The sequence below is a fragment of the Sorex fumeus genome, unplaced genomic scaffold (genome assembly GCF_029834395.1).
Source record: "Sorex fumeus unplaced genomic scaffold, SorFum_2.1 ptg000043l, whole genome shotgun sequence".
NCBI classification, from domain to species: domain Eukaryota; kingdom Metazoa; phylum Chordata; class Mammalia; order Eulipotyphla; family Soricidae; genus Sorex; species Sorex fumeus.
Window position 1 is genome coordinate 18,213,495 of NW_026606100.1, and position 13,336 is coordinate 18,226,830.

The following is a 13,336-nucleotide window of genomic DNA, read 5'->3' on the forward strand; positions in this document are numbered from 1 at the left end:
ACCTGTTTTCTGATCTACCAATAAAATCGGAAGCCAAGGGAATGTCAACCTGTGCACCGATGGCAAGACCATGTAAAGTCACTAAGAGATGTGCACTGCCCCAACTAGTGAACTGAGCCCCTTCCATCCCAAAAGTCAAGAGAGAAAACTGCTGTCACCGTTCTCCCGCTAAAATCTTTTCTCTCATTTGTATGTCCCCACTTCCTTCTGCAATTCAACAGTTGTAGTTTTCAATGTCCTGAAAGCTACAGCTAAGCCAAACTGTATTTGCTTTTACGTACAGTTCATAAAAACAGGGGAAGTACAGTGGAGAGACAGTGCAGCAGGCAGGGCACTTGTTTTGCACGTGTCTGACCCGGGTTGGACCCCCCGCACCACGTATGGTCTCCACTGGTGTGGCCCCAAATCCAAACAACAACAAACCTAAAAACTAGCAAAACAAACAAAATCAGAAATACCTACTGATGTGTCTGTAGAATACAGTTCTTTAAAAGAATACTTTTTGGGGGGAATACCCTCAATTCTCTCCAACTCTCAAATCCCTACTAGCTACTCAGTGCATTTAAAGAAAAGATTCCCCTCTTAGACTCAGATGAAGTTAAATTTCCTTTTAATTTCAGTAAGTCCAAGAAGAACTCAAACAGGGCTAATTTCAGGAAGAATATTGAAGGTCAGTGAACTGGGAAGGTGCAGCTAATACATACCATAGACATTAGGCAACAAACAATCATTTGTTATGGCAAGGAGCTGGTGAGAGGTCAATCCACTGGTTAGGGCTTGAGTTACAAAGGGCAATTTTTTAATTCTACAAAGGGCAATTTTTCATAAGCAATCAGGGTTCTTGCCTCCTGGAAAGGATTCTCGTTTGAATCCCCACAGTTCAAAACCACAGAATTGGGAAGCCGCCAGAGCTTTAAGGTTAAAGAAGGCTTGGCGTCTCGGGGCATTGTTCCCAGGGGTCCCAGGAGGAGTGTTACTTGCTCCTAACACTGTATGTGAAGAGCTGCTTCCCATTTCTTGTACTTACTGTGATTCCATGGGATGCTCCCATATGCTGCACATGGAGACCTGGGGAGTTGTAGTAAGACATTCCGGCTCTCGTCAGCGAAGCTGGTGGCGTGAAACCAACAGTGTGACTTGCATACGATAGACCTGAAATACAAAAACAATGGCGTGATATCAATCTCAGTTATCTGGGACGTCAAGTGCACAGGAGGCTCTCAATTCAGAAATGCTTAGTCACCTTCAAAAGCTGAAACAGATAAGGATGGTAAACTCACCAAAAGGTCTACTAGGTAATAAAGGTGGGGGAGGGGGGAAAGTCCAGCCCTGGAATAGAAGGAGAATGTGTTGATATAATGAGCTTCTACAGAGCGCACGGATGACAGAGCTGGGAAAGGGAGATCTCTTTCAATATGGCACTGGGAAAAATGCATATTCACAGGACAAAGAAAGAAACTGGACTCTTATCTGACATCACACACAGAAATCAACACGTGTTAAAGACAAATATGATCCCTGAAACTGCAGTTCCTAGAAGAAAACAAGGAGAAAAGTCTCCCGGCATGTCTGGGCAGATGGCGCAAAGGAATGAAGTGGATGCCTTGTACTTGGAGGCACAAGTTTGATCCCTAACCCTGCCTGGCTTCCTTCGGCACTACCAGGTGTAGCCTGGAGCTCCAGCCCCCAGGGTGGCTCTCAGTGGTGCAGCATCAGCAGCCCTGAGAACTGAACTCGGTCAGGCCCTAGTATGGGCATAAGGTCAGCAGTAGGAGCCTTTGGGAGCGAAGGTACACAGTGTCAGAGGTCCCCCCAAATTCTGAGAAAGCTTTGGCCTTTGATTGCTCAGACATCATATCAAGAGGCAGAGGCCACAAGAGATAGGTAGCTAAGTGGGGTGATATCACAGTGAAAAGCTCTGTTCAGGAAAGGACACAAACAACAGAATCAAAGGTAGAAAACTGAATGGAGGGGAGCGGGGGAGAGAAGGCAACTGGAAGAGAGACGGGATCACTAAGACAATGGTGTTTGGAGGACTCATTCGGGATGAGAGATGTGTGCTGAAAGATAAAAGGACCAAGCGTGATAACCTCTCAGTATCTGTACTGCAGATCACAATGCCCAAAAGTAGAATATGGGAGAAACTGTCTGCCATCGAGGCAGGGGGAGAGCTGGAAAGGGGGGGGCATGTATACTGGGTACATGTTGGAGAATGTGCACTGGTGGAGGGATGGGTGTCTTTTTTATTGTATGACTGAAACTCAAACATGAAAGCTTTGTAACTGTATCTCACGGTGATTCAATTAAAAAAAAAAAAAAAAGAAAACTGAATGGGGGAGAAATAGTTTCAAGCTCTGTCTCCAAGAAGGGTGTAGAACCCAAACTATGGAAAGAATTCAGGGCTGGAACAATAATACAGTGGGTAGGGCACTTGCCTTGCATGCAGCCAACCCTGGTTGATCCCTGGCACTCCATATGGTCCCCCACGCCCAATGTGTGATAACTGAGCACAGAGCCAGGACTAAGCCCTGAGCCCTGCAGGGTGTGGTCCCTGAACAAAAACAAAGAAATCCCAAAATATATAAGGGACCCCTCTAATTCAGTAGCAAATAAAATAGTTCAGCTGAAAAATGAAAAAAATTGGAAAGGCATTTCTCTAAAACCAACATATGGATAATTAATATTCAACAAACAACAGCTGTGCCCATGAGAATGCCCCTGTGCCGTGTTATGGGTAGGACCTGGTGCACTCAACATGGGGAACAGTTTGGTGTTTCCACAAAACAATTTGATATAGAACTACCAGGCTAAGAAATACTATAGTGCTTATGGCCAGTGCTGGGCAAGAGCCCAGTGAGGTTCAATTCCTGGCACTACATGGTCTCCCAGGCATCGCCAGGTGCAGCCCTGGAGACACTAGAACCACGGAGGTGACAGAGGTATCCAACACTGCAGGGTCCACCCAATATCACTTACATGAAACAGATGGCCTGGCTGGCCGAGAATGGTCCCTGGCCTGTGGGGAGGAACCTCCTGCCCCTTCCCAAACAAACACAAAACAGAACTACTGGGTGTGGCAAGGATCCCACCACTGGGGATTTATTCAAAAGAAACGAAATCAGGATGTGGAAACTTATACCCCCAGCTCACTGCAACATAATCCACAATAGCTGTGATGTAGAAATAGCCTAAACATTCGCTGGCAGATGAGCAGAATGAGAAAAGATGGCACAGGCAGGCCAGATGAAAGATTGTCCAGCCTTTAAAAAATATTGAATTTTTTTTTTCTTTTTTTTTGGTTTTTGGGTCATGCCCGGCTATGCACCGGGATTACTCCTGGCGCATGCACTCAGGAACTGCTCCTGGTGGTGCTCAGGGGACCATATGGGATGCTGGGAATTGAACCCAGGTTGGCTGCGTGCAAGGCAAACACCCTACCCGCTGTGCTATCGCTCCAGCCCCCTATACTGTCAAATTTGACAATGGGGATGAAACGGGGAGATTGTGTTACTAATGTAAGACTGTCACGAAAGGACAACACTGAATGTTGCCTTTTGAGTTCTACGAAGTCAAACTGAGAGCTGCAGTATAGACTGGTGGTCACCATAGCTTGGCAGCAAGAGGAAATAGGGCATTATTGTTCAGTCAGCAGAACAGTTCAGTGACATTCCACAAATAAGCTCTAGGGAACTGCTATAGGGCACTTTATTTACAGTTAATATTGTTACTACTAAACAGTTAAATTTTATTAGGGGCAAGATTATATGTTAAATATTTTTATCCCAATGTAAAAGGTAAAGGTAAAGGCCCTCCCGTTGATCGTCGATTTGCTCGAGCGGGCCCAGTAACGTCTCCATTGGAGACTTTGTTGTTACTGTGTCTGGCATATCGAATACTCTCAGTAGCTTGCCGGGCTCTCCGAGAGGGGCGGAGGAATCGAACTTGGGTCGGCCATGTTGGCCGCTTGTAAGGCAAACACCCTACCCCCTGTGCTATCGCTCCAGCCCAATGATGATTTAAAAAAACAAAACAAACACTGTCCTCCCGTTGTTCATTGATTTGCTTGAGCGGGCCCAGTAATGTCTCCATCATAAGACTTGTTGTTACGGTGTTTGGCATATTGAATACGTCACGGGGAGCTCGCCAGGCTTTGCCGTGCGGGTGAAATACTCTCGGTAGCTTGCTGGGCTCTCTGAGAGGGGCGGAGGAATCGAACCTGGCTCGGCCGGGCTGGCTGTGCACAAGGCAAACGCCCTACCACTGTGCTATCGCTCCAGCCAATTATTTAAAAAGAGATTAAAAAAATGAAAAAGCCAAGTCCTGCCAGAGTTCAACTGAAATATGGGAAGTAGCCATGATGAATTCGATAAGCCAAACACAGTAACAACAAGTTTCATGACGGAGACGTTACTGGGACCGTTCGAGCAAATCGATGAACAACAGGAGGACAGTGCTACAGTGCAGTAGGAAAACACGAGAAAAAAATAAAAAGAATTAAATTTTTGAAACATGCAAAAGAGAAAGAGTAAAAATGAGACATGAGGGGATAGAGTGAAAGGGTAACCAACTCGTGTGTGTGCCCAAGCATGTGTGCCCAACAAGACATGTGTGCTCAAGCAAACCAAATCACCACAGAGAACTCTAATTTTAGATTATTTAGTGATGAAAACAAAGTCCAGTATGTACCAATGTTCAAAGAAATAAACGGAATTATTTAAGAAAGAAGTCTCAGCCCACTTCAGCCTTGAGGGCCCAAGAGTCATCTTCACAGAGGTTTAATACCTAGTCTCCTTACTATTAAACTAGGTAGCTTTGAGTTAAGAGTCCAAAGCAGTCATGGTGATTACCAGAACCAGGCAGAGAAAGCACCCCAGAGCCACAGCACTCATCACTGACGAGCCACTGAAGCAGCCTGGGCTGCACTTAGTCATTAGTGGCTCTCCTGGGACATCACTGTTCACTGAATAAAAGAACCCAGTTTTGCATCTCTGACTCCCCAGCATCTGGACCAGCGGATCCAGCACAGGGTAAATTCTATGAAAGAATGGTGTGAATGGAATCAAAGAGCAATAAAGAAGTCTGGATATGAGCCCATTATCGCCCATCACTCCATGCTGAAGATCAGCTGTTAGATGCTAAGTAACATGAACTCCTTTGATCACTTTTCCACACGCAAACAAGCCTTCAGGAGCTAAACAGTCATTGAACGTGATGCTTATTTTAATCACAAGGGCTTCATTCATTCAGATGGGGAAGGGAAGAAGATTTTCTTTAAACAGCTTTGGAGAATATAACCCTAATTCTTTTTTCTTATGAAAGTGATGAAATTTAAGCAAAAGGTTATGAAAGTAGATGCTTATCTCTTGGTAGAGCTCAGAATCCAATTTGTTTTAAACAACGGAACAACTAACCTATTTTCTCAAATTACTTGGGCAATTTTTCTCAAGGTTAATTATGAAATCACTAATCTGCTTAAGTGCTAAATTGCTAATCAAGAATCTCCAAAGACTCCCCATTGCCAGCCTTAAAAACAAAGGCAATAAAAAGCCTTTCTGGCTCTTATGCAGCAGGGCTTCTTTCTGTATTTGGCTCTAAATTATCTCCTGATATACTGGGTCAGTAGTTCTAACACCAAGTATCAAAGCTCTGGTCCTTCCTCAAACCAAGAAGAATCCCAGCAGAGTCCCAGGGCAGCTGGCATTAGGTAAGAGGTCTCTTCACTCCTTCCCATCTCCACGTGTCCTACTGTGCCTCTGCTGTCCCCCATCAATCAAAACCTCATGCTGCCTTTCCCAAATCAAACAGGCCAGGTTCTAGAGCCAACTGCCACAGTCGTGCCTCGTGCCTCTTGGTACTGAATAACAATGGACTCTACAACCTCCACTGTAAAATGGGTTAACAGTAGAGATATAATATAATGGGGAGGATGAAAGAATCACTGACACAAAGTGCTCAGAGAGTACCTGGCACAAAGACAAGGATCACTGTACATCCCCTCCCCCCCACACACACACATACCACTTCGTGGCCCTTATCTGAAAAGCTACAGTGGAAGTTCTCCCTGGCCCCTGAAATCCCCCACTTTTTCGGGTGTGTTTTGGGCCACTCCTGCAATACTCAGGGCTTACAACTGGTTCAGTGCTCAAGGATCACTGCTGGCAGTGCTTAGGGGACCATATTGGATGTTAGGGTTCAAATCTGGGTTGGTCATGTGCAATGCAAGCATCCACCTTCCACGCTTCCAGCCCCAGCTGTTGCTCAAATTCTTCTGCTTTAGGTCTCTGGGAGTTTTTTCAGTTAGCATGTGTGTTACTTTGAATTACTTCGATTATTTTGTTTATTTGGGATCTTTCTTATTTTCTGGTATGTTCAGACTTTCAAGGTTTATCTGGTATATTTCTACTCCCAGCCCTAGAAACATTCATTTCTCCAAGGAGTTCCTTTCACTGGAAAATAGAATTAGAAGTGAAGATCTGGGGCTGCATAGATAGCATAAAGGGCAAGGGGCTTTGCGCACAGCTGACTCTGGTATGATTCCCAGCACGGACAGAGATCGCCACTGTGTAGAGCCAGTGTGAGCGCCGAGGAACACTGAATATAGTCCAAAAAACACAAAAGAAGAAAAAAAAACCAAACAAAGGCCAAAATCTCCACTGTATGTTAACTGTAGTGGGGTACAGACTCTTTCTAAACATTATCATTTGGGTTGGAGCAATAGTAGGGCGTTTGCCTTGCATGTGGCCGACCTGGGTTTGATCACTGGTATCCCATATGGTCCCCGGAACACTGCCAGAGGTAATTCCTGCCAGAGTGCAGAGCATCGCCAGGTGGACCCCCAAAGAAAAACAAATAAGTAATAAATATTATCCCTCACCCCTAATTTTGGCACATCAAAACATGGTAATCGGAGGTCAGGGAGAAAGCTCAACAAGCTGGAGTGCACACTTTGCACGAGTGTCCCGGGTTCAATCTCCTGCATCAAATGGTCCTATAACCAACTGCAGGATAACACTGTCGGCGTGGTAAGATTTTACAACCAACCACCAGGGAGAGCCATCCCCAAGCAGTGAACTAGGAGATGCCCGAGCACTGTCAGAGACAAACCCCCAACCAAAAAGAAAAGAAAAGAAAGAAACTGGTCATGCCCTTTTCTTAGGCTGTATAAAATAACGGATAACCTGAAATGGAAGTGAATCCCTCCCTATAGAGGATCCATATCTGTTTAGATATAATCAAGCAGAGAATGATAGGTCTTAGGAAATGCATCTTTCAAATGATGAAATAGTACTCAAAATATTTCAACAAGTTGGTAACATGAAAATTGTCGAAGTTAACCAAGAACTTGAAACTTCAACCAAGGCATGGAGGCAGGGGGAGGGTGGGAAATGGGGGGTATACTGGGGATATTGGTGGTGGGGAATGTGCACTGGTGAAGGGATGGGTGTTTGATCTTGATCATTGTGTGATTGTAACCCAAAAATGAAAGCTTGTAACTATATCAAGATGATTGAATAAATTTTTTTTTAAAAAAAAGAAAGGCAAAAAAAAAATAGTGATTTCACTTTAGAAAAAAAAAAAAAACCAAGAGTCAAAACATTTAAAGGAGAAATAAAAACTATACAAATAGCGTGATCCCAAATAGTGACTTAGGTGCACTTAACCAATGATTATGACAAATTCTTCTAGGAAAAGCAGAAGTACAAAAAACTCGAAAACTCAGGCTGTGCTGATTTGAATGGCAGTGGTTAAAGAATAATTCTGTCACCAAACAGGAGGTAAAAATCTACTTTGATGATTTAGAACTTAGAACAGGATCAAAATATTCTCACTTAGGCTGGTGGGGGGCAAAGTTTTGATGTTGAAGGGAAACCCAATAGCTGTTATGACAAATGCAAGATCCACATCCTCCTACTGATAGGCTGAATGCAGTAACAATGAGGTAACTGGAATAAGATCTTCCTGAAGATTGTTAGGGAGTATTAATAGAAATTAATATTCCCAAGGTCTTTCTTTCCTGCTTTCAATGACTATAACATTGCATTTAATAAATTGGCGATCACACGCCCCAAAAGATTTCTTCAAATTTAAATGAAACTTCAAATGAATCACTATCACTTAATCACTTAACTTCCCGTTAGTCGTCGATTTGCTCGAGCGGGCACCAGTAACGTCTCCATTTGTCCCTGTCATGTGCTAGTGTAGCCCAATGGCATCTGTTCGCTCCGTGAACATGAAGGGCCTCAAACCGATCGTTCATGATCTTGACAAAGAAGTCTGACCATCTGGTAGGTGGGCGGCCACGCGGTCTTTTGACATCCCGTGGAATCCAGTCAGTAACAGCTCTAGTCCAGCGGTTGTCTTTAAATCTCATTACGTGACCAGCCCATCTGATTTTCGACACCTTGGCAAATGAGACAGCGTCCCTGATTCTTGATCATCGACGGATGTCAGAACTCCGGATTCTTTCTCTCATTTGAGTGAAACGTGATATTACAAGCATAGCTCTTTCTATTCTTCTTTGGGAGACCTGAATAGCGTTCTCATCCTGTTTGCGTAGGGCCCAGGTCTCTGAGGTATATGTTAATGCAGGAAGAACAGTGGAATCAAAGAGATGTGCCTGGAGCCAGAGGTTCTTCGTCCTCTTAGCTATTGCTTCGACGTTCTTGAAGGCATTCCAAGCCGCTCTCTTTCTCCTGCGCAGCTCGGGTGCCAGGTCATTTGTCATGTTGACTTCTCGACCTAGGTACACATAGCTGTTGCTTTCGGAGATGGTCGTTCCGTTGAGAGCGAATGGGGCGTCAGGAACAAGGCTGTTTCTCATAAACATTGTCTTCGTTTGATTCAGCTGTAGTCCTACCTTTCCACACTCACGGTCAAAGTCGGCTAGGATTTGTGCCGCTTGGCTGATGTTTGGTGTTATTAAAACAATGTCATCAGCAAAGCGGAGGTGGTATAGTTGCCGACCATCTATCTTCACTCCCATTCCTTCCCATTCCAGTCGTCGCATGATGTTCTCGAGGGTGGCACTGAAGAGTTTCGGTGAAATGGTATCACCCTGCCAAACCCCTCTCTGGACATCAACGATCACTTCTTTGTAGAATGGTGAGATCCTGGTAGTGAATCCGCAATACAGCTCACGGAGGATCCTGATGTATTGGGCTTGAATGCCCTGATTGGCTAGGGCTTCAATGACCGCTTCCGTCTCAACAGAATCAAAGGCCTTCTTTAAATCAATGAACGTTAAACAGAGCGGCATCTTGAACTCCTGAGAAACCTCAATGAGCTTGGTTATCGTGTGGATATGGTCGATGGTGCTGAATCCTTTGCGGAACCCGGCTTGCTCGCATGGTTGTCCTTCATCTAGTGTTCTGCCAATCCTATTTAGGATGACTCGAGTGAACAACTTGTAGATGACAGACAATAGGCAGATCGGGCGATAGTTGCCAATGTCATGGATGTCTCCCTTCTTGAACAGTAGTACGGTCCTGCTGGTTTTCCACTGGGACGGAACCTTGCATTCAGACAGGTAGCGAGTGAAGAGCCGAGCCAGTGTATTGATGAGTACTGACGGCAGGTTCTTCAGGTGTTCAGGTCTGACCTTGTCTGGGCCAGGTGCTGTTTGTTTCTTTACTGACGAAATGGCGTGTCGGATTTCGGAAGGGAGAACGTTGGGAACGACATATCCATCCTGTGGAATTTGGTATGTCGGCAAATGGACATGGCTATCGAAGAGATTTGAGTAGAAGTCATGGATAATCTTCTCCATTGCCGTTCTGGAGGATGTGATGGATCCATCAGGACGTCGGAGGGCAGTCATCTTGGTCTTGTAGTTGGCAAAGGACAGGCGGGCCTTACGAATACTTTTCCCGGCTTCTGCCGCATCTACCAGTACTTCTGCTCTTCTCTCTTTGAGGTCTTCCTTGATCGCATCTCTGCACTGCTTTGCGAGCTCGGACGTTAGCTTGCGGTTGCCTGCAGCATACGCCAAACCACGCTGGTGAATTAGCTCAAGAGTTTTCGAAGACAGGCGTTTTTTTGTGGCTATCTCTCTCTTGGCGTTCCTCGCACATTCATGGAGGTGATGAACCAGTCGATTGTATTCCTCGTCAATGTTGTCAACAATGGCATTCTATCACTATAGAATTAACTATAAAAATCCCCTTCTGTCTTGTTTGTCCCAACTCATGCCTTTCTTTTATATCATCAGTCATAGGACTCTTATCATGGTAATGAAACCCAAGTGCTACTTAGGGGGAACAGAGAAGCCATTAGAATGAGTTGCTTTTAGAGAATTAAAGGCCACTAGAAAGTAGGAGAAACAGATTCCAGAATACTGTTTGGGAAGAACCAGGGGTGATGATCATGCCTTTGGTCCATGATCCACTTGTTCAGAGATCACAATGGCCAAAGCAAACAAAAGCTGCCGAGGACTTTTCCTTGGCTTTGTTCTGTTTTAAAATTAATATGTTACAACAGCATAGTTGTGGAGTGTGGGAAGAGATCATATACTTTCAAAATACAGCTATTCCTCCCTCCAGCTTCTCCTCTGGCAACCTGAACTGCAATTGACATTTATCTTTAATTTTCCTGAAGGACATGGTCACTTTATAACAACAGACACAATGAGCTGTTACTCTAACACGAATCTGTTTTGCTCTCCAAAAGCACAAAACCTTTATTGCTGCCAATCTTCGAAGTACCTCATTTCTCATTTTACTTTGCTGTAAATCCCGACTGCCTCCTGATTCTGATCCCCTTTCCACAACTCTGTTTAAATACGAGTTATCAACAAGCACAAGAAGCTGTCACTTGGGTCACGAGGGAAAACAAATTCCTATTGCCTCACTAGTCAACTCCCCACTTCCTTTCTTCCTTTCTGGTATCATTTACTTGCCCTCCTGGCTTGACAGCCCTGTACTGTGCTTGTACTGATCCAGAGACCCTGGGGAAAGTTTTTTCGGGGTCAGAGGAAGACAAGCATACCTTTGAGGGGGAAGGCTCTGAGGAGCAAAGACAGAAGCAGAAGCGAAGCTAGTTCCTTCTTGCCTAGCCTGTTCTTTAAGACCGAGCCCCACTCATAAATCACCGTAGAATTAGGAGGCAGCTCGTGTTTGAAAGCACAGATTCTGGAGACAGATATGCCCTGTCCTGCCAACTTTCTGAACATGTGGCTAGAAGCTACTAACGCTCCAAGAGCAGCTTCCTCGTTACTCCCAAGGAAGAACAGGGACTATGTTAATGATGCTGAGGACAAATAAGATGATGTCCAGTGATGATGCCCAGTGGACATACTATTTGGGGATACACATTAAATGGGCCCCACATCAAATCAGTAGCCACAAACATGTACTCACCAGGTGATATAGGCCTGCTTGAACTTGGAGAGGGTGTATAAGGAATTGGGCTAGACACAGTGCGAGGTCTTAATCCTTGTGCAGACATCTCATTAAAATACCTAAGGGGGAAAAGCAGGCAGCAATGAGAGTCACCCCATTGGTAATAGACCTTAAGAACAATTATGAGAAGGTTCACCTCCCAAGGTCAGACTCCCAAAGGTTTAGAAAGTGCTGTAGCTTCGAGACAAACACACAATGAAGGATCAGGGTCACTGCATCACTGATTGGAGAACCCTTCTCTTAAGAGTATAAGAAGTTAAAGAATTGTAATGTTATGGCTCAGGATGAAGGCCTGGCACCACACAACAGCAAGGATGTGGCTTCCCCGCTCCCTGCCTCCCCCACACCAGCTATGCTCACCTCCACTGTCCTAAGAATTACAAACATCACAGGTTTTACTGTCTAAACTTAAACTCTGTTTCAAACTCCAACCCTGAGACTTGATCAAATTTAAGGTGTGTGTGTGGGTGTACATGTGTGTGTGTGATAACATTTGGTAACGTCTATTAAATGGGTTTATTAAAAATCACACACACATTTATATATTCCTATGAACTAGACGTCAAATGTCTGCAAGTTACAAGTCAGACTGCAACAAAGGAAAATGAGCTCAGAACACTCATGACAGGTCCCACTTGACCACACCAAGTCAGCTCTGGCTTTGTCACATTCAACCTGAGTTGCTCCTGGGACAACAGCTTTCACTCTGTGAACAAGCAGAGAAATGTGTCTGAGAAACTTCCTAGTAAGCTATCCTTCACAGGCCCTAGGATGAGGGAATGGTTCATCTTTACCCTGGAAACAGGGTGGTCCTGATATTTAATCAGTTCACAGGAAGAACTTTAACAGCCATATGCTGATTATTGGATGTCCTAAAGTTCCAACCAGGTTCCTACAGCTGCCATGGTCAATCCACCATAAGTCCTTCCAACTCTCTTGAGAGCAATGCAGCATGGTGGCAGCAAGCTGGACTGTACAACCTTGCCATGTACTCCGTCTCCAGGCAGACTGCTGAGACTGCCTCTTGGTGGTTAAGATACAAATATCTTGGGGTTAGAGACATAGGGGTAGGGATAGGGGTAGGGAACATGGATTGCACATGGCATCCTTGGTTTAATTCTTGGTACCACATGGTACTCCAACTCCAATGGGAGTGGTCCTGGAGGTCCCTAAACACTGTTGACTGTCCTAAGTGATCCTTACAGCAGCATATCCACGGACCCTCACATTGAACCTCTGGCACTCCTGGTTGAGAACTGATAGGACTGGCTCTTGAATCCTCTGAGTACCACTAGGGAGCACCCCCTCATGGAGCCCCTTCTCTCCCCCCGCCCCCGCCAAGAAATGTTCTTGAAGACATCTAAAGTGTCTGATTATTGTCTTTCTCCCAAATGGATTATTCTCAGCAAGGAGAGAAGTCTTCATTGGAGAACTAAATTCCACTGGGATAATCTGACCTGAAAAAGCAAAGGCTGATCTTGAGGAGTAAATACTAGTTCACTAACAACAACAAAACAACAAAATTTCAGTCTGAAGCTAGAAGTAGCTTCAGTGCTGTCACCATGGAAGCACCATCCCTGAGCGCACCTTCCTCCCAGCAGAGGAGGAAGGGGTACAGGGCTCGCTGGCTGGCACGGTCAGCTGGTGTATCAAGGCAGCTAATGGGTCTCTGGGATTCGAGCACATGGATCCTGTCAAATGCTTTGGAGAGGGTAAGAATTCTGGAGAGAATTAGACCCTGTCAGAAAGAGATCAGTGAAATTGAAAGTCTGATAACACAAACTCCTCAGAATAATCTTCCGTCTTTGCAAAGGACGAGGCTATGTATAAGATGCTTCTCTAGCTATTTAGATAGCCTCCTTGTTTATCCAATATTTTAAATCGGATGACCTACTGTTTCACTTTTATGAATGTTTTTATTGTACAAATAGATTCTAGAA

At 44.8% G+C, this 13,336-nt stretch overlaps 1 protein-coding gene across 1 annotated transcript in view; it reads right to left on the reverse strand.

Moving 5' to 3' along the window:
* Positions 1-13,336, reverse strand: part of CCDC6 (coiled-coil domain containing 6) — a 151,133-nt gene that overhangs the window by 4,384 nt on the left and 133,413 nt on the right. The window contains exons 7-8 of the mRNA XM_056120529.1: positions 11,355-11,455; positions 1,028-1,152 (exon numbers count right to left, since the gene is read on the reverse strand). Of these exons, the coding sequence (XP_055976504.1) occupies positions 1,028-1,152; positions 11,355-11,455 (226 nt within the window). The remainder of the gene's footprint in view (positions 1-1,027; positions 1,153-11,354; positions 11,456-13,336) is intronic.